Genomic DNA, 21,838 nt, shown 5'->3' on the forward strand with positions numbered 1-21,838 from the left:
GTATTAGTGTATACAGCACAATATAACAGTTACTGGGGTGTACGAAGCTTGTATGTTTGCAGAAATATTATTAGGTGTATTGAGCCTCTGGGCGCTTAGCTCTTGTTGCATGGGAATTCCAGATTATTTTTGCTTAAAGCTCATATTAGGAGCTGCCCCATCTCCCCTAGATGCGTATATATTGCTCTCTCAGCTCAAACACAGCTGAAACACGTTAAAATATATAATTTAATGTACTACACAAAAACCAAATTCGAACGTCAAAATTGAATTCCGTCGCTGTGTACCATCCATGTGCACTAAACTAAGCCCAAAATGAAATAGACGGTGTACGGCCACTAAATACTATAGCTTCTAGTAGAAAAATACAACAAAATCTATGATTCTGAGGTTTGTGGGTGTAAAGCTTCTGCTTTACGTAGAGACCTTATGTTTCACACCAAGTAAAGCAGAACCAGTCGTATTGGTTGAAATTAAATGATGGAATAAGAGTAAACAGTAAAGACTCACCACAACCGGACAAAGGTGACAAAGGTGGTGAGATGAGAAACAACATCAAGCAAGCATCTACACCGAGAGCCATGCAAGGGACGCGATGCTATAACTGCAAAAAAGAGGGACACCTAGCGCGTGAATGTCCGCTACCCAAGGAGAACCGAGTACACCTTCGCGCGGCGCATACCGCGGTATCTGAAGACGACGAAAAGGGATCAGACAGGGATGACAACACACCTGAGCAGGAACCCACCGACAAGCAGAATAGTGGTGATGAAGACGCATATACCGAGGTTGAGGTCATGAACTCTGACCGGTATAAGGAGTACTCATCAGACAATGAGGATAATATGTATGCTATGAGGATCATAGGGTTGGACGAGGATACGCACCATGATGGCACACAGATACCCCAAGTGGGTCATGACACAATGATAAAGGATAATGATAGCGGACTGGAGACAACAGACGAGGCTTTCCCAGACCTATACTCCGTCCCGGCTTCGAATGATGAAGGAGAATGCGCTCAGTATAACACTGCAATGACAGAGACACCTGAACGAAGCGCTAAGAACTACGATGAGGCGAGAATGCGTAAAGTATGACACGATTTTCCGTTGAAAATGCGAAGTGTCTGGCTTGAGATTTTGGTCACTACAAAAATAGCAAGGTTAGAACCTTAGTACGTAAATCGGTGTCAGGTTTCATAATGAACTACTTGGTTGTTAGTGCATACACCCTGAGTCAAACAAGATACTTTGGTGTGGTTGTACTGCGCCCTAGGCATACTTTAGTATCAGATGGTTTTCTTGTAAGTAATGTAGTACTACCCGGATTACATGAACATGTATACCAAGTCTAATTCCATTTCACAAAACCGTTATAATCATTTCTCAAATTTCTTCGTTTCCAACTTATCCCGGCTGCTTTGGCTTTAAAATAATTCGTATAAATGTACCGGAAACACCCACAGCAAGACATATACTGTGGTATTATGCTTTGCCATGGATAGGCCAATATAAAATCAGTTTAATGTTCAATTTTCTACAATAATTTTGGCCTTAAATATCTATTGAAATACCTGCTTTAGGGAAGCCATCTTCAGAGAAACAACCCTAGGGTAATACCAACATGTACACTGTTGGTTTTGATAAAACCACGACTTGACCACTACACGACACGAGATTATATTTACCACGGTCTGTGCTAATTTTATCAGAATTCTGGGCAATAGGCTGTTTGCACACTCAAAATGTAAGTACTACAACGTAAGAAAAGGCCCGAAACTAGTGAGTACAACTCTATTTCTGAGTGTTCGCATTTTCAACGGAAAATCATGTCATAGTAAAGTGAGAATGAAACTCACCTCTAAGAGCCGCGTACGCCCGCGGGTCAAGACAGAACACAAGGTTTGCCTGGCTACCTATACAAATGTGGGCGGTGTGGATGCCTGGACACTTTGGGACTCAGGCAGCACCACGTCAGGCATCACCCCAACGTTCGCACAAATCACGAACATCGCTGTTGACACGTTGCTAGACCCCCATATACTACAGCTGGGAACGACGGGTAGCAGGTCAATGATCAAGTATGGGGCCGACGTCACTGTAATGGTGGGGAACACAACCACAAAAACATACCTTGACGTGGCCAACTTTGATCGATACGACATGGTTGTGGGAACGCCATTCATGTACCAGAACAAGGTAGTACTTGACTTTGAGAAAAGAGAGGTGCGGGTGAACGGCACAAAGATCCCAGCAGTGATAGTGCCACATCCTGACTCCAACTTGAGGCTTCGCCGCCAGAGGATCACCAATAAAGCCACTCAGGAGTGACTCAATGGTAGGAAAGCAACAGTGGAGGATGTGGCCGAGAAAGAGGAGCAGCACGTCGGAGAGAAGTTGAGCAGTGATGATCCGCGCATCCTGCGCAGCGTAGACGACAACAACGAGGGCATGATAAGGAAAAATGAACCTAGGAAAACTACAAAAAAACCAACTGAGAGACAACACCGCGATAACATACACAATGCAAAGTGGGTGGCAAAACAACAAGTAAAGGACCGACCTAAACAGAAAACCAACCCCACATTAGACACGCCACCTGAAAGACCACGAGAATACTGCCAGCCTACTTTGTCCAGAGTGAAAGTTGAACGTTGAAGATCTGTGGGTCCCATCGACGACTATGGGACAGACCAGTCCCACCCCCTGACCTCGGATGGGTATACAACCCACGCATGCCACGCGAGTGGAACAAAACCGTGGCAGGCAGTAGGACGCAGTGGTGGGCAACGGTTGAGGTATACAGGCTGCCTCGTGCCGACGAAATATCCGAACCCTCGGAGTTTGAGTTTGGCAGGCATGGGAAACCAGAGGCGCGCATTAAGGCAGCACCGCTGCGCCTGTGCTATCAGGACCAATCAGAAAGAAATATAGCTAAATTACGCAAAGAGAGTAGCGCGTCGTCATGAATGTGCGGCATGGCATTACGACCAGACGTTAAGGGGAAGAAACGTGCCGCGGGTCTCACAGAAGAAGACATACTCCGACTACGGCAGCAATGGCATGATGAGTTTGTGGACATAGTCCACGGAACTCCTAATGAATTACCACCATTCAGGGAGGTGAACCATGAGATTCACCTTATTGACGAGAATAAACAATATACATACCACTTACCTAGGTGCCCACTGTCGCTGAGAGACCAGTTCTACGAGAAACTCAATAGGTATGTGAACGCAGGCTGGTGGGAAGCACGAGCGACATCACAAGCTGCACCTCTAATGTGCATACCTAAGAAGGACGGGAAGTTGCGTACGGTTGTTCACGCACGACAAAGAAACGACAATACCGTCAAGGACGTAACCCCGTTACCGGACCAGGACGTTATACGGGAGGACGTAGCTAGAGCAAAATATGTGTCAAAACTTGTCCTCGCAGATGATGATATAAACAAGTGCGAGTGAGGCTGGAGGACGTACACAAAACCGCTTTTGCTACCATATCAGGAACATATGTCAGTAATGTGGTACAACAGGGTGATTGTAACGCACCAGCCACATTCCAGAGACTAATGACAAGCATATTCCAGAGTGCCATAGGACAATTCATGCATGCAGACTTGGATGACCTGTTCATACTCACGGATACTATCGAGGAAGAGGACACACTGCGTTTTAACGCTGAGGAACCAGTGCCATGAACCAGTGTAATCATACTGAAAAATATTTGTTGAGGGAAATCGGCGTGCTACGTGTCGAGTTAACGTGAGGTGAGCTCTTGAACTTACTTTCCTTATTTGGCCACGTTATTTCCTCTTTCACTAGGGCCTTGGCAAGCCCATGGTTATTCGTTATTCCTTTCCAACTGCATAGTATCACGCCATCCACGCGGTATTCTCCGTGTGGATGGTCAAGTAGTGAATTGTTTCTTGTCGAACCTCAGCCGTTTTACCTTGTGTATCCGTCTGAGGTTCGTACATTATTTCTATTCTAGTTTATATGTATGCTCATTCATTTGTAGCTTACTCCTGCACTTTGTAACTACAGGTGATATATATATAGCCATTTTACCTTGTGTATCCGTCTGAGCTTACTCCTGCACTTCGTAACTACAATATTACAATAGATGGTGAAGATGGTAATGCAACACAGTATGAGGTATGTGTTTACCATTTGATCCAGTGATGGCCGGATTGCTTACAACATACTCTTCTGCTTATGTGAGACTGTCCAGACGGAAAGTCTCACATAAGCAATCTGGCTGATGTGCATCACCCAGGTGTCACACAATAATTATCAGTGCGTCACCTGGGTGTTACACAGTGCAACACCGGAGTGCTGCACAATAATTATCAGTGCATCACCCAGGTGTCACACAATAATTATCAGTGCGTCACCTGGGTGTTACACAGTGCAACACCGGAGTGCTACACAGTGCAACACCGGAGTGCTGCGCAATAATTATCAGTGCATCACTCAGGTGTCACACAATAACTATCAGTGCGTCACCTGGGTGTTACACAGCGCAACACCGGAGTGCACAAAACATTAACTTACATTGTGCAGATACATCTTTGTAATCTACTTGATTCTTTAAAATACAAATGGGTTTTTCACCCAACATATACAAAGCAAATCCATAGCCACTAACAAGCTAATAAACGCCTTTAAAACTTCTCATTTCAGCGCTGTTGAAGGTATCTGCAACGTATCCCGCCTAAGGCTCCTTCCCGGCACGTGATTCCATGGAATTCCATGGAATTCTACCATCACGTCAGTAGTGCAGATGCTCTCGTGGTATGTGCATTGGCGCATCTGTAGAGTCAGGCATGGTTAAATACGATTAAAAAACAAATAAAGACGTTTATTCAACAATAATTAATGGGTACTAAGATATTGAGCACAGCTGCGATGTAGAAAGTGAAATATTAGCAATGACAAATGTGAAAGAGGATTAGTGACTGGTGCAAGCAAAGCGAAATTGAACAGTCGGAGATTGAACTCATTTACGTCTGCCGAAGTGCCATTTTGGATCATTTTACATAATCACGGCAACCGCGGCTGGCCACTTTGTCAAGAAATGGTCATTTCGAATAATGTTTTCCGCGCATTGAAAAGTTTGTTCAGCGCACAAGATATATTTACGTGCATGTAATTTACACGTTGAATATATTTTGGAGCAGAAATAATGCACTCGCACTTGCAAATTATGTCTGAAAATATGTTTTCGCGCAGCCAATTGTGTTCACGGAATCATCAAACTGGCCCAGAAAGCAATCTGCGCACCAAACAAATGTTTCCGCGCACAAATTTTTTTTTATTCTTGACGCACTTTTCAAAAATAAGGAAATTATATTCCCCGTAAACTTGTTTAGGTTTTTTTCTTATTGCGTGAATCTGTAAAAACTATGTTGGAGCGCGGAAACATTTTTTGAGTGCGCAGATTGTTTTTTAGGTTAGCCATAAAAATATTTGACTGCACGGAAACATATTTTGGGCATATTTTTCTAGCGCACATAAATTTCTACTGCCCTCAATTATATTCAATGCATAAACCCTGTGCGCGTAGATACATTTTGTGCCGCAAACAAATTTTTTGATGCGCGGAAAACATTGTTCAGTTGTACTATTTCTTGCCCAAAGTGACCAGCCGTTATGCCGAGATTATGTAAAATGATCTAAAATAGCACTTCGGCACACCTAAACGAGTTCAAGCTCCACCTGACAGTGATATTGAGGATTGTGTATTGCAAGGCTAACCCACATTCATTTAATTACAAATTTCTTAGTATATCTAATCTATGCTCTTTTGAAATATATTAATGTTGTTTTAATCAAGTAATGTGGGATAATCGTCTTGAAATCGCTGTGAACGTTGCTTGAACGTGAAGTGTCGCTTTCTTGCACAGCCACTAATGCGCAATTGTGATGGCCGCTGCTAATACTTTACTTCGTACACAGTAGTTGCAGGTAATATTTTGACATATTCTCGTAGATACCTATGTAATACATATCTTACCATGCTTTTCAATCTTATTCTCCTATTCCCGACTCTCCAAATGCACAAATGCGCTCAAGAATGCACTGATTAATGTCTTTCCCATGATTGATGAGGTTTTTTCACACAATGCTAGAGATGTCTGAAATGGCGCACTAGCTGCACCACTAATGGGGAGACCCCAGAACCACTGGGGATTTGCTAATTCTACATGTAAAGCACTGCAGAAATTGTTATTTTGTCCTATAAGGCAGTACTAGATAGAATAACCATGCATTGTGTATACAACTGTCGGAGCTTGAACTTGTTTTGGTGTGCCGAGGTGCCATGTTAGATCATTTTACACAATCTCGGCATAACGGCTGGTCACTTTAGGCTAGAAATAGTGCAACTGAACAATGTTTTCCGCGCATCGAAAGATTTGTTTGGGGCACAAAATGTTTCTATGCGCATAGGATTTATGCATTAAATATAATTGAGGGCAGTAAAAATTTACGTGTGCTAGCAAAATTTGTCCAAAATATGTTTCCGCGCAGTCAAATATGTTTCCGCGCAATCAAATATATTTACGGCTAAGCTAGAAAACAATCTGCGCACTCAAAAAATGTTTCCGCGCTCTAACATATTTTTTACAAATTCACGCAGTAAGAAAAATACCTAAATAAGTTTACGGGGAATATTTCCCCACTTGGGCAGCCATACTTGGGCAGCCATAGCCGAGGTGCCATTTTAGATCATTTTACATAATCTCGGCATAACGGCTGGTCACTTTAGGCTAGAAATAGTGCAATTGAACAATGTTTTCCGCGCCTCGAAAAATTTGTTTGCGGCACAAAATGTATCTACGCTCACAGGGTTTATGCATTAAATATAATTGAGGGCAGTAGAAATTTATGTGCGCTAGCAAAATATGCCCAAAGTATGTTTCCGCGCAGTCAAATATTTTTATGACTAACCTAAAAAACAATCTGCGTACTCAAAAAATGTTTCCGCGCTCCAACATAGTTTTTACAGATTCACGCAATAAGAAAAAAACCTAAACAAGTTTACGGGGAATATTTCCCCACTTGGGCAGCCATAGCCCAAGTGGGGAAATATTCCCCGTAAACTTATTTACGTATTTTTCTTACTGCGTGAATTTGTGAAAAAAAAGTTGGAGCGCGGGAAACATTTTTTGAGTGCGCAGATTGTTTTCTAGCTTAGCCGTAAATATATTTGAGTGCGCGGAAACATATTTGACTGCGCGGAAACATATTTTGGGCATATTTTGCTAGCGCACATAAATTTCTACTGCTCTCAATTATACTTAATGCATAAACACTGTGCGCATAGATACATTTTGTGCCGCAAACAAATCTTTCGAGGCGCGGAAAACATTGTTCAATTGCACTATTTCTAGCCTAAAGTGACCAGCCGTTATGCCGAGATTATGTAAAATGATCTAAAATGGCACCTCGGCACACCGAAACAAATTCAAGCTCCACCTTTCGGATTTTTGAAGATGCAATTCTAACCCACATTCATTTAATTACAAATTGATTACTATATAATCTACACTCTTTTGAAATATATTAATGTTGCTTTAATCAAGGAATGTGAGATAATTGCCTTGAAATCGCCTGTGTCGCTTTCTTGCACAGACACTGATGCGCAATTATGATGGCAGTTGCTAATATTTTACTTTGTACACAATAGTTGTGGGCAATATTTTGACTTATTCTCGTGGATTTCCATGTAATACATATCTCAACATGCTTTTTCAATGTTACTTTCCTATTTTTGACTCTACCAATGCACAAATGCGCTCAAGAATACACTGATTGATGCCTTTCCCACGATTGATGGGGTTTTTTTCACACAATGCTTGAGATGTCTGAAATGGCGCATAAGCTGCGCTGCTAATGGGGAGACCCCAAATCTACCTGATATGTTATAATACTACATATAAAGTACTACACAAATTGTTATATCGTCCTACGAGGCAGTAATAGATAGAATAGCAATGTATTTTGTGTAGGTTTATCGGAACTTGAACTCGTTTAAGATGTGCCGAGGTGCCATTTTAGATCGTTTTACATAATCTCGGCATAACGGCTGGTCACTTTAGGCAAGAATCAATGGTTGTGAACAATGTTTTCCACGCATTGAAAGGTTTGTTCAGCGCACAAAATGTACTTACGCGCATATAATTTACACAAAAAATATAATTTGGAGCAGAAATAGTGCACTCAAGCTTGCAAATTATGTGAAAAATATGTTTCCGTGCAGTCAATTTTATTTACGGACTCGTCAAATTTACCTTGAAATCAATCTGGGCACCAAACAAATGTTTCCGCGCGCAAATTTTGTTTTATACTTGATGCACTTGTCAAAAATAAGGAAATTATATTTACGGGGAATATTTCCCCACTATGGCTGCCCAAGTAGGGAAATATTCCCCGTAAACTTATTTAGGTATTTTTCTTACTGCGTGAATTTGTAAAGAATATGTTGGAGCGCGGAAACATTTTTTGAGTGCGCAGATTGTTTTCTAGCTTAGCCGTAAATATATTTGATTGCGCGGAAACATATTTGACTGCGCGGAAACATATTTTGGACATATTTTGCTAGTGCACGTAAATTTTTACTGCCCTCAATTATATTTAATGCATAAATCCTATGCGCGTAAAAACATTTTGAGCCCCAAACAAATATTTCGATGTGCGGAAAACATTGTTCAGTTGCACTATTTCTAGCCTTAAGTCACCAGCCGTTATGCCGAGATTATGTAAAATGATCTAAAATGGCACCCCGGCACGCCTAAACGAGTTCAAGCTCCACCTGACAGTGACAGTGATATTGAGGATTGTGTAATGCAAGTCTAACCCACATTCATTTAATTACAAATTTCTTAGGATATCTAATCTACACTCTTTTGAAATATATTAATGTTGTTTTAATCAAGTAATGTGGGATAATCGTAGTATTGCCGCCAGAGTGTAGTGCAGTGACAGTGAAGCCATTTTTGGGCGACTGTGACACGCTTCACAGTGATCACAGTCCCTGTGAAGTGCTGTGAAGTGTTTGTGACGTCATTCACCGTCTCGACCTCATAAAATGGTCGATGAAAGGTTGACGCTTTGCAAGTCATTTTGTCTATATGTATTTGCTCAGTCAATGTACTAGTAGTCCAAGACACTTCAATGTAGCAATTTTTTTGACTTTTCGCAACAAATCCAGCGAAAACCAAGCAGAAATGTGCGTCGACGACAAGATAAAAGGGATCTGGACCACGTGCACTGTTGAATATTTTATTGCAATCTTATCCAGATAGATAAAGGTCATGTGCAATAAATATCCCCCATATATAGTAGGTATCCCAAACATTCTCATGTATTCGACAAAAATGCATGTAATACTTCCGTATTTAGTCTAGATTATCGGACACTGCAAATTACGGCACACTTTGCAGAGCACTTTACTGCGACTTTGTTGTGCTGTGAAGTGTGTCGGAGAATGAAAAAACAGAGTGCAGTCATAGTCACTGCAGAGTGACTGCGCTCTGGCGGCAACACTAGATAATCGTCTTGAAATCGCCGTGAACGTTGCTTGAACGTGAAGTGTCGCTTTCTTGCACAGCCACTAATTTGCAATTGTGATGGCCGTTGCTAATACTTTACTTTGTACACAGTAGTTGTGGGTAATATTTTGACATATTCTCATGGATATCTATGTAATACATATCTTACCATGCTTTGCAATCTTATTCTCCTATTTCCGGCTCTCCAAATGCAAAAATGCGCTCAAGAATGCACTGATTGATGTCTTTCCCATGATTGATGAGGTTTTTTCACACAATGCTAGAGATGTCTGAAATGGCGCACTAGCTGCACCACTAATGGGGAGACCCCAGAACCACGGGGGATGTGCTAATGCTACATGTAAAGCACTACAGAAATTGTTATTTTGTCCTATAAGGCAGTAATAGATAGAATAACCATGCATTGTGTATGCAACTGTCGGAGCTTGAACTTGTTTTGGTGTGCCGAGGTGCCATATTAGATCATTTTACATAATCTCGGCATAACGGCTGGTCATTTTAGGCTAGAAATAGTGCAACTGAACAATGTTTTCCGCGCATCGAAAGATTTGTTTGGGGCTCAAAATGTTTCTACGCGCATAGGATTTATGCATTAAATATAATTGAGGGCAGTAAAAATTTACGTGCACTAGCAAAATATGTCCAAAATATGTTTCCGCGCAGTCAAATATGTTTCCGCGCAATCAAATATATTTACGGCTAAGCTAGAAAACAATCTGCGCACTCAAAAAATGTTTCCGCGCTCCAACATATTTTTTACAAATTGACGCAGTAAGAAAAATACCTAAATAAGTTTACGGGGAATATTTCCCCACTTGGGCAGCCATACCCCACTTGGGCAGCCATACCCATTGGCATCTTGGCATCTCTCAAATTGAACCATCGCTTTTCCTGGTCATGAAATTTAGTTAAAACACATTAGCACACCGAACAAGGGTAGAATTTTGAGCATTATGTATGTGCTTACCAGAATACACGGAGTAGTTTTTGGCCCTTTTAATATGCGCTGGTTCTGAAAACACATCATAAATTGATCCTCTGGCAATTAGATGACGCCTGAACAGTAAGATATCGATGCGATCGTCCAGTAAATCCACCACAAAGGAATCAGAAATGTTGTATAATATTACTTCGCCCTTGTTTGGAGTAACTCTCGCGAGTAGAGCAACAGTCTGCGAGTCCACCAAGACATCGCGAAAAATTAGCGAACGGAGCACGAAGTAGTTCTTGGAAGTAAATATGCTGAGCAGCGGAATGGACCATATAATTCCAGTATGGCTGTCCGTTTGCACATTTAATACCAAAGTATAAACTTCTTTCCCCATACATATAAGTTGCAATTTTGATTAAACTCAACTACATACCTTGGTGTCCCGGTTATAGAGAAATGGTTTCCGAGCATAGAAGAAATTATCCCGATCATTGTCTTTGTATGCCCTTGAGTTTGAATGGGAGCTGCACACATAAGGGTATGCTACCCGTACATAAAAAATTCAGTACCATAGTCTGTGGCCCTCTCCGCATGTATCTTAATTTTTGTCCGAAGATATAGAGTTGTCCAGAAGAACATTATGCATGCCGTCCATGCCGTAGAGGCGTGGGAACTCGACTTTGGTCCCGCTTTGCAGTGGATTGCTACTTGTGAAGACAGTAGGATGGTCGTCACACGATTATAAAATTAATTAGGAGCATAAGTTCATACATTAAAATAACATAAGACTACATATAGGCTATTCCAATGCAATTTTCTGTCTTCAACCTCAACGTTAGGCCTTTTTAAGCCTTAGCACGCTGTCTGGGAGTGGCCAAAGCACTTGTATCACATTATGAAGACAACCTACTTATGCAATCAGCATTCACAGTAGGATATTTACTTCTTGTATAAATGTGAATCTTTTTAAATGTTCAATCAGCGTGTGTCGACAGGCATACATGCAATGAACTGTAATTTGTGTCCTTATTTGCCAAGATTTGCCGATTCTCACAATGTCTAGGCATGCACGGCATCGACAGAATGCCGAAAAATGACTATATATCTTCGGGATGAAGAAAGGTAAGAATAATCATACGAGGAACCTTCAGATATAAGTGAGGGAACAAAATATGTATAAGAGGGAGTGTTTGCTCTATGTAAGGGATTGTGATTTGTATATGTGGGCACCAAAACTATATGTATGGTACTGAAAATTGTATCTGAGGGTGTAACCTATGAATGTATGGATACTGGATTTATATGTTCGGAAACCACCTTTCTCTATACTTGACACCAGATTATGTATATGGACTTGTGCATAATTGCGACTTCTATGTATGGGAAAAAAAGTTTATAGATTGGTATTAAATGTGCAAACGGACAGCCATATTCCAGAGGGTAAAGCCAAGTCATGGCCGCTGTCAAACGCCGCGTGGTCCTTGCATACGCGCCACCGCACCTCGCTCTTCAGGTTCGGCATGTCCTTGAAGTAGAGAAATCCTCGTATGCCTTCGGGAAATGGTAAGTCCAACATTGTACTCTGATACCGTAAGTTTAACGGAAGCGTCTTGGATTGCGACGTAGACACTTGGAACTTGGGCAACAAGTACCCCGAGATATCGTATACGGGCTGTTCCATTATAACCAAACGGCGTGGGTGCAGTGTCCGCAGTTCGCGCGGTGGAGAGGCCAAAGGGCGTGTCCTCTTCATTTCATGAGTGGCGCGTTAGATGTGGAGATGAGCGACAAGAACTCAAGGTTATGCACTGCTACTGTTCCTGTATATCTCAAGCCCCAGCGCTTGCCCATAATTCTTTGCAAGCATAACATACGGAACTGTGGTATTGATTGTGTTATATTGAGGGGCCAGTGTTGGAGGATTGATGTTCTTAGCGGTATTGAGAACATTTCTGACTACGGGCAAGGTATATCTTTGCAGTGTGAATATATCGTTGTTGTGAGAGTTGGAGATTAGTTGACGTTCGAAATCAACGCTGATTGTGTTTGGTAACATCATTTCACCCAAATAGTAACACTTTAAAAGCCCGACTTTTTCCGATTGTAGCTTTCCTGGAACTTCTTCTGGACATCAGACTTTTAATTGAAACATATTTTGTCATATTTCCCACTTCTAAAACTTTACGATTACTATAGTACACAAATACACAGACTAGATAGTCTGAAAGCTTGGTCAGGAGTTTTTTGTCCTTGATCTATTTCACTGGTCAGTACTTCAGTGGTTAAATCTCCGCTCTGTAATGCCGCTCAGGCTGCGAATTTTTAAGTTTCAAAATCAGATTGTTGCAATTGCATTCTTTGGAAATCAATCATAAATACACAGTTGAAATAATATCATGGAGTGCTCAATGAAAAGGAACCTCCACCATCAGACAGAGTGTAGTGGCTGAAAGTAGAGAGGTTTACGAGTCTTTACGTAAGTAAAGATGAGTTCTTTTATCCCCACAACCCAGCGAGCAAAAATGTCCTCGCCAATTGTCCCCATCAAAATATTATTGATGCGATCAATGTCGTTACCGCTATCGGTATTTTCCTTAAGCGGTCACCGGACCCCCTAAGCAACCCCTTTCCAATTCATTCTACGACTTCTTTTTACCATTGGTTACTTTAAAGGTTGTTTTTGATTTGTTTTGATCGCAATGTGAATGTGCGTTTCCATAAAATTAATTATACCCAACAACAATAGTCCTACTCAATTCACTTTTTTGCGTTGTTGTTTAATTTTTAAAACCATGTGGAACCGTCTAGCCAACGTGCTTATATATTGTACTAATACTTAGAGATGGAACAAATGCACTCTTTGAACTATGGGTCTGAAAGGTTGGAAATAGAACTGTGCAGGCACACACGTTCCTTGATATTGGTAGCTTCATCAATCAGAGTTCAAATAGAAATAATTACGCGTTCTTGGGTTCTGGGCGTTCTGTACTATTTGAATTTGATTTTCTGATTCATGATCGTTTTTCACGCATACCAATTTGTTCTTCCCCTACGTCGGGCGTCTATCGGCTTACGGTTAATATATTTATTGACGTAGTATAGACAATGCACTTTTCTCCGCACTGTTTTACCCATGGCTTCCGCGTTATCCCCCCGTTTCCAACAGTATGTTCACTGTTTTATCTCATTTGGTTATTACTTATTTTTTAGAGTCTTTCCGCCTCCCATGGACGATGTGTACATGGATCAGATGGATCTGAAAACCCTCTACCGTTTCTCTTGGACTTGCAAGGAGCTAAACGACCGCGTTTCAGGCTATATGTGCCGCGCCTTCCGTCCCAAAAATTTATTTGCTCCTATCTTCAAACCCAATGAACATTTGCTGTTTCGTCTTCTCCAGTTCAAGACTGGCCTGGTTATTTCAGGTTCCACCGTTTTGCATTTTACTTGTTTTAGTGGTCCAACGCAAAGCGTGGCATGACAAGACTTTACATCTCACAATTGTATAAAATATTTTTTAATCTAGATTTATATAACATAGTTAATATATATTAATATTTTCTGAATGCACAGCCAGATACTGGGCAAGGTTATGATTAATTACTATGACTTAGGTCTACTACAAGCTTAGTTGTGTCAGACACAAAAAATAGCTGCACAGGTTATAAGGCCTAATTGTAAGGAAGAACTTGTCTATTATAATTTTCATACCTGCTAAATATTAAAGAATTCCAGATCTGCTGGGAGAATCCCGTATGGAAAACTGATGGAAGAATGCTCATGTGTATGGCTGCCCAAGTGGGGACATATTTCCCATAAATATAATTTTTTTATTTTTGAAAAGTGCATCAAGAGTGAAACAATATTGTGTGCAAAAACATTTGTTTGGTGCGCATATTTCTTTTTGGCATAGTTTGATGTTGCTGTGAACACAATTGGCTGTGTGGAAACATATTTCAAGCATAATTTGCAAGTGTTAGTGCATTATTTCTTCCCCAAAATACATTCAATGCATGGAAAACATTATTCAAAATGACCATCTCTTGACCAAAGTGGCCAGTGCTCAATGCAAATTGAGTGTAGTGACCGTGGGAATATCCTGCGTACAGTGTGCGCAGGATATTCCCACGACCTGCTTATTAATTCACGGCCAGTACAAACACCACAGCAAGTAAAATATAATAAGATCATCTAAACTAGGACTGAAAATAATTATTATTGCCAAAAATACTTGTATTTTACCTAAAGTATATGCTATAGTGTATGCAAGTTATTCTCACGGTTGCCGCACTTTGCATTGAGCAACTTGAACTTCTCTGGTAATTCCTAATATATTACTGAGATGCATTGCATATACTTTAGGTAAAATACAAGTATTTTTGGCAATAATAATTATTTTCAGTCCTAGTTTAGATGATCTTATTATATTTTACTTGCTGTGGTGTTTGTACTGGCCGTGAATTAATAAGCAGGTCGTGGGAATATCCTGCGCACACTGTACGCAGGATATTCCCACGGTCACTACACTCAATTTGCATTGAGCACTGGCCACTTTGGTCAAGAGATGGTCATTTTGAATAATGTTTTCCATGCATTGAATGTATTTTGGGGAAGAAATAATGCACTAACACTTGCAAATTATGCTTGAAATATGTTTCCACACAGCCAATTGTGTTCACAGCAACATCAAACTATGCCAAAAAGAAATATGCGCACCAAACAAATGTTTTTGCACACAATATTGTTTCACTCTTGATGCACTTTTCAAAAATAAAAAAATTATATTTATGGGAAATATGTCCCCACTTGGGCAGCCATACACATGAGCATTCTTCCATCAGTTTTCCATACGGGATTCTCCCAGCAGATCTGGAATTCTTTAATATTTAGCAGGTATGAAAATTATAATAGACAAGTTCTTCCTTACAATTAGGCCTTATAACCTGTGCAGCTATTTTTTGTGTCTGACACAACTAAGCTTGTAGTAGACCTAAGTCATAGTAATTAATCATAACCTTGCCCAGTATCTGGCTGTGCATTCAGAAAATATTAATATATATTAACTATGTTATATAAATCTAGATTAAAAAATATTTTATACAATTGTGAGATGTAAAGTCTTGTCATGCCACGCTTTGCGTTGGACCACTAAAACAAGTAAAATGCAAAACGGTGGAACCTGAAATAACCAGGCCAGTCTTGAACTGGAGAAGACGAAACAGCAAATGTTCATTGGGTTTGAAGATAGGAGCAAATAAATTTTTGGGACGGAAGGCGCGGCACATATAGCCTGAAACGCGGTCGTTTAGCTCCTTGCAAGTCCAAGAGAAACGGTAGAGGGTTTTCAGATCCATCTGATCCATGTACACATCGTCCATGGGAGGCGGAAAGACTCTAAAAAATAAGTAATAACCAAATGAGATAAAACAGTGAACATACTGTTGGAAACGGGGGGATAACGCGGAAGCCATGGGTAAAACAGTGCGGAGAAAAGTGCATTGTCTATACTACGTCAATAAATATATTAACCGTAAGCCGATAGACGCCCGACGTAGGGGAAGAACAAATTGGTATGCGTGAAAAACGATCATGAATCAGAAAATCAAATTCAAATAGTACAGAACGCCCAGAACCCAAGAACGCGTAATTATTTCTATTTGAACTCTGATTGATGAAGCTACCAATATCAAGGAACGTGTGTGCCTGCACAGTTCTATTTCCAACCTTTCAGACCCATAGTTCAAAGAGTGCATTTGTTCCATCTCTAAGTATTAGTACAATATATAAGCACGTTGGCTAGACGGTTCCACATGGTTTTAAAAATTAAACAACAACGCAAAAAAGTGAATTGAGTAGGACTATTGTTGTTGGGTATAATTAATTTTATGGAAACGCACATTCACATTGCGATCAAAACAAATCAAAAACAACCTTTAAAGTAACCAATGGTAAAAAGAAGTCGTAGAATGAATTGGAAAGGGGTTGCTTAGGGGGTCCGGTGACCGCTTAAGGAAAATACCGATAGCGGTAACGACATTGATCGCATCAATAATATTTTGATGGGGACAATTGGCGAGGACATTTTTGCTCGCTGGGTTGTGGGGATAAAAGAACTCATCTTTACTTACGTAAAGACTCGTAATTTGCGTGCTTGTGGACGTGTTGGCTCCAAATGTTCAATGCTGGCTTTACTGATCACGTAAAATATGTTCCTGTCTAAGTACATGATACAGTGGGTATGTCAAGAGTATACTAGGTTCCTCAGCCGTCTGAAAGTCATTCTTCCTTAACACTTATATTTATCCTAGATGGAATTACATTTTACAGCTCCATCTCGTGTTCGACTTTCCAAAAATAGCATCAAAGTAGCGCCCAAGCGTCTCCGGTCCTGCTACCCGTGCCCCTACTACCCCATCTGGGCGAATAACAAAAGACCCACTCAATCCCCCTGGCCCTTTGTAGGCATTGTATGCATGTCCATCACTGTCTTCAAATGTAATACAATCCGCAGGTATCCTGGCTCCTGATCCGGGCATTGTAATCAGTATTGAGCGAACCAGTGTCTCGTCATACATCCTAAGGGCAGAGATGATGTTTTCGCTGTCGGCGGTCCGGTCAGCGAATGTTAACACCGTATGTTTTGTTGCGTCAAAGATCTTGAACAGTCTCGTGGAAGGGCCCCTTCTATATCCATCCACCACCCTATATAATCCGGTTGCGTCTGGTGCACGGTCTCCAGGAAGCACATAACCTTCAGGTCGAATTGTGTACGATGAATCATCCTCAGGGAGAGGCCCTGTTGCTACGGTATCACCGTCGCTTAGCACGATCGGACTTCCCCTGTAATTGACACCAAGTTGATGCACGTCTCCAGTCCTATTCCAACCTTTTTCGTTGCTTGAATCCTCCTCCATTTGTTTCCATAGCTTGGTAGTTATATTGAGCATCTCCGAGACGACGGGATAACGCTCTGAGTTGAAAGTCTCAAGAAGCGTAGGAGGCGCTAATCCTTTAGCAACAAGAGCGAGTTTCCATCCCAGGTTATACGAGTCTTGAACTCCAGTGTTCATACCCTACCGAATACGCTTTAGTTTTAGAAATAGCTTTGCGGATGTCTTACCTGTCCACCAGCTGGGCTGTGTACATGGCCTGCATCTTCATTGGATTATCAGGGTGGTAAGGTAAACGATAAAATTAGTAGCTTACCTCCGGTGACCAGAATTCGACCTTTCTGAAACGTATCGACCATCCGTACGCTGATCCTGAGTTATTGATAAGTCACATCCGGAGAATATGAGTGCATTTGGTACGTCAGGCGGTACGATTACCTGTAAGGGGATATCCATAAAAATTTGTCAATATGAATATCTTGTAGAGTCCCTGTATGCGCTTTGAAGTACGCCTTCAACGATTCTTCGTTTGTATATATCTCTTCCGATCCTGTAAAATGTCTTCCTCCAATCATAAAGCTCCAAACTCCGGCTACATCTGTAGGTCGTAGAATATTACTAATGTCCGTAGTCGTGTTAGGTTACGTTCGTCCTCATAAATAATACTTACAGGATGTTGGAAATATCCCCCCAGAGATGCCAATGCTGCAAAACATGCACGAGATATTTAAAACAGATTTTGCATAGAGCGTAAGGCACTTACGTGTGTCAATGGAGTCTTTATGGTGATATCTCCCAGCACAAACGCTAAATCTGTCGTCTGTCCCACAAAGGACATCCCGGCTTGTTTCCGAACCACACCTCTCGCCCCATCTGCGCCAACAACCCAATTATATGATGTTTTCTCAACATGAACTGATTGATCGGGTTTGTGGTGTAGTATCTTGACGTGAACTTTATCGTCATCCTGAGTTAATGCTTGAAGCTCAGCGCCCAGCTCAACAAAGCAACCGAGCTTCTCAAGCTCAGAGCGTAGGACGCGATCTAAGCCATCCTGACCAAACATAACGAAATTCGCCTACAAATAATTGAATGCCCTTCAAATTGATATTAATTCGAAAAATTTGAACGTTTCTACTCACATAGGGCTTATCAGGGGTTGAGTCTAACTTGGGAGACATGTTGAACTCCCTCAGGATCTCCACGCCCTCTGGCATTTTATAAGCGCGAACCGTTGGCACATCAATACCTCGCTTGATGATTTCGTCTACAAACCCAAGAGATTCAAATACTTCCAATGTTCGAGGCTATACAACAAATTCATCAAAATCTATGAGCTGAATAGTTCAAATTAAAATGACACGCACGGTTATCCCAGCACCCCGTTGTCCCAATCTATTCTTCATGCTTTTCTCAATGATACGCACCGGAACACCATGGCGCATTAATGATAATGCAAGTATCAGACCTGAAGGTCCAGCTCCGACCTAGCGACATGAACTCAGTGGCGAAGACTGTTCAAGGAGAGACTGCTCACCACCAAAATCTGAGCGTCGGCATTTGGAGATCGTGTAGGGCTCATACGTAACTTGTCTGTGTCGGAACACCTGCAGTGGATCCAAGTTGAAAGAAGTACTTGGATGTCGTTATAAAGTCAGTACCACGTCAATCGATAGTCGAACTTGGAAGCTCACATGGTTCGGCATCCCAAGGAAAATAGTGAAAAATAGGGGGACCCCGTGGCAACTGCGGCTCATTGGCAATCATGCGGCTCAGGGGTGCTATAAATAGTTGCGATATCCTGGTCAAGTTCAACAAATTAGCCCAAATAACGTAACGAACTTCAAAGTGCCATGGTGTCTGACAAAGTAGGGGGCATTAGGAGCCGGTCAGCACTTTTAATTCTCTGCATTGCGTCGCAGGCTAAAATGGGTTCTTGGATAGAGCGAAGAGTTTACAACACCTTATTATCTCTGTAAGTGAGTGCAATATGGTATCTCAAATTTCACTTCTCAACTCCACATTCATGAACTTTCAAGTTATGGAAAGCAAGAGCGTTACGCTCCCAAGACAGACACCAAACAGCATCCGGATTACATCGTGTTCGTCGCTCAGGTCGGACATTACTAGGAGAATAAAATATCAGTTTGGTTCGCTAATATAGAAAGATTCCAATCCATGCCCACCGCATCGGTTTTTTGCCCTGAGTACACCACCCAATCTCAAATCCAAAAGCCACGCATGACGTCAAAATAAGGTCTGTCTGAGCCAGTTTAGCAACAGCGCCGTGTGTTAATTCAGTACTCTATTTTGAATACCATACTTAAAGACAGACTCACAAGGTATCTTCTCTTGTCAGCGTGTTCCTTCCCAGGTCTACTTTATACCTCCACCGTTTCCATCTATTCAATCACCCCCAGACCTGGAAATGGGATCTATATTACACATTTTTTTCCTACCGCAAACTATCGCGGTCTCCGCGTTCTGTATAACGCTCCTCGCATTCATACATTACCGAGTGACTCGCTCCAACCACCGGCTTCCACTCCCACCTGGTCCCCGTGGGAGCATTCTCTTCGGTAACTCTATCCCGGCGTCGTTGTAAGTCTACCCACCCATTGCTCCCATAACGAGATCTAACCGCATTGAATTCGCCTCACTATACAGCTCGCATTTACATTTTGACAATTTGACGCAGCGATATGGGCCAGTCTTCACCCTCCGCCAAGGGTTCAATACGATAGTCGTGGTGGGACGACTGAAAGCAGCGGTCGACATCATGGAGAAAGAGGGCTCTGCAACAGTCGACCGACCACGCAGTATCGCAGCTGGCGAGACACTCTCTGGGGGGATGAGGATGGTTATGACGCCTATTGGCGAGCAGTTCCGCAAGTTACGCAGGTGCGTTGATGATAATTGACCAGGAAAACACAATTGTGAAGAAATTGATCGGTAATGCGGGTGGATGCTCAGAGCGATGCATTCGCATCTCCGTCCACAGGTAGTTCCAGATTACACGCCCATTCTAGCGCGTAACGCAAAGCGGCATCTCATTGACATTATCAATGACCCTTTCAACCACCAGGGCCATGCTAAACGGTAAGTTAAGCCGACCCGCAAAACCTACGTTTCCCTCTGATAATATCTTGATAACAAACGCAGATATGCCGCCTCTGTCGTGATGGAAATTGCCTACGGAAAACAGCCTAAGCTATACACCGACCCAGAGATCTTAGCTATCAACGAATGTTCTAGGAGATTAGGCTTGAACTTGCGACCCGGAATGTGGATGGTCGATGCGTATCCCCTTTTAAGGCACGTTGTTATAATACTCAATGTCCCGTTCGGAGTGCTCACTATTTGAGGACATGTATACAGATATATTCCGGGATACTTGAAAGAGCTACAGGATGCCCATATTGACGAGCTGGCGCTGTTTAAACGACTTCTGTATGAAGTCAAAACAAAAATGGTCAGTACACCTACAGTTCAAGTTCAACACTTCCTCCATTTCATGAATTTCCATCTTCATTAAAAACAGGAATCCAAATCAGATGTGCCTGAATCCTTCAGCAAGTACCTCATTGAACGACAACCTGAGCTCGGGCTATCCGATTCCGAGATGGCTTATCTCGCCGGGAGCATGTTCGGTGCGGGGTCAGATACGACGGCGTCAGCCATCAGCATCAGCATCATCGCCGCCGCGTGCTATCCCGCAGCGCAGAATCGTGTGCAGGACGAGCTGGATGCAGTGATTGGCCGAGAAAGAGGTAAGGATTTTGTCCGTTTTGTTTGTCATTGGGATTGAATTGTGATCTAGCTCCTACGTCCGCCGACCAGGATATGCTCCCACAGACGATGGCGTTTGTGCTGGAGACGTTCAGATGGAGGCCTGTTGCTCCAGGAGGTCAGACCCATTTTTTGCGTTTACATGACTATTTGATGGAATGTTTTATATTTCCACGCCGTGGACGCGTAGGAATCGCTCATAGAACGACGAGGGATATTATCTGGGTTAGTCCACCTCACATACATGATAACCTTACATACTCACCTCTCACACAGCAGAATTACCTGATTCCTAAGGGAGTCACAATCATAGGGAACACATGGTATCTCCGCCGAATTTTTTTACAAACAAAGAACACTTTCTAAGCGTTTTTTAATTGAAGGTCGATCGGGCGAGACACGGATTTTTTCGAAGATCCAGAGTCTTTTAATCCTATGTCTCCACTGGCTGAGCTTGATAGTCTTGAAGCTTGAGAACAGGACTCCCGGATATCAAATAAATTCACCCTGAGCACCAAGAAAACCTCAAAAGGACAAAGATGAAAGACAGCAAAGGTTGCCAGTTGGCGAGATTACAATCCCCTGAATCGGGTCAATGCGGATCATCGGAGTTTAAACACATCAAAGGACTTCGCGAAATTTGTTGCGA

The 21,838-nt window shown here is 42.0% G+C and overlaps 6 protein-coding genes across 6 annotated transcripts; 4 read left to right on the top strand and 2 right to left on the bottom strand.

Annotated features, from left to right (window-relative positions):
* Positions 1-581: 581 nt before the first annotated feature.
* Positions 582-2,660, top strand: JR316_0013439 (uncharacterized protein; the record flags this gene model as incomplete). Its single annotated transcript, XM_047899048.1, is given in 3 exon segments — positions 582-1,094; positions 1,869-2,329; positions 2,345-2,660. 3 exon segments carry the CDS (start codon positions 582-584, stop codon positions 2,658-2,660), a joined length of 1,290 nt encoding a protein of 429 aa, XP_047741901.1.
* A 320-nt stretch (positions 2,661-2,980) lies between these two features.
* Positions 2,981-3,466, top strand: JR316_0013440 (uncharacterized protein; the record flags this gene model as incomplete). The annotated part of the gene is made up of 2 exons (XM_047899049.1): positions 2,981-3,183; positions 3,229-3,466. 2 exons carry the CDS (start codon positions 2,981-2,983, stop codon positions 3,464-3,466), a joined length of 441 nt encoding a protein of 146 aa, XP_047741902.1.
* A 10,177-nt stretch (positions 3,467-13,643) lies between these two features.
* Positions 13,644-14,110, top strand: JR316_0013441 (uncharacterized protein; the record flags this gene model as incomplete). Its single annotated transcript, XM_047899050.1, has 3 exons — positions 13,644-13,675; positions 13,721-13,925; positions 14,084-14,110. 3 exons carry the CDS (start codon positions 13,644-13,646, stop codon positions 14,108-14,110), a joined length of 264 nt encoding a protein of 87 aa, XP_047741903.1.
* Positions 14,111-15,633: 1,523 nt separating this feature from the next.
* Positions 15,634-15,981, bottom strand: JR316_0013442 (uncharacterized protein; the record flags this gene model as incomplete). The annotated part of the gene is made up of 2 exons (XM_047899051.1): positions 15,634-15,904; positions 15,950-15,981. 2 exons carry the CDS (start codon positions 15,979-15,981, stop codon positions 15,634-15,636), a joined length of 303 nt encoding a protein of 100 aa, XP_047741904.1.
* An 843-nt stretch (positions 15,982-16,824) lies between these two features.
* JR316_0013443 (Flavin-dependent monooxygenase) lies at positions 16,825-18,982 on the bottom strand (the record flags this gene model as incomplete). Its single annotated transcript, XM_047899052.1, has 9 exons — positions 16,825-17,583; positions 17,631-17,665; positions 17,717-17,772; positions 17,839-18,018; positions 18,071-18,105; positions 18,164-18,478; positions 18,543-18,707; positions 18,768-18,887; positions 18,938-18,982. The coding sequence occupies 9 exons, from the start codon at positions 18,980-18,982 to the stop codon at positions 16,825-16,827; spliced, it is 1,710 nt and encodes a 569-aa protein (XP_047741905.1).
* Positions 18,983-20,179: 1,197 nt separating this feature from the next.
* On the top strand, positions 20,180-21,485 carry JR316_0013444 (Cytochrome P450 monooxygenase 88; the record flags this gene model as incomplete). Its single annotated transcript, XM_047899053.1, has 7 exons — positions 20,180-20,301; positions 20,374-20,499; positions 20,563-20,685; positions 20,779-20,872; positions 20,942-21,170; positions 21,221-21,307; positions 21,466-21,485. The coding sequence occupies 7 exons, from the start codon at positions 20,180-20,182 to the stop codon at positions 21,483-21,485; spliced, it is 801 nt and encodes a 266-aa protein (XP_047741906.1).
* Positions 21,486-21,838: the final 353 nt, after the last annotated feature.

The sequence above is a fragment of the Psilocybe cubensis genome (assembly GCF_017499595.1).
Source record: "Psilocybe cubensis strain MGC-MH-2018 chromosome Unknown contig1, whole genome shotgun sequence".
NCBI classification, from domain to species: domain Eukaryota; kingdom Fungi; phylum Basidiomycota; class Agaricomycetes; order Agaricales; family Agrocybaceae; genus Psilocybe; species Psilocybe cubensis.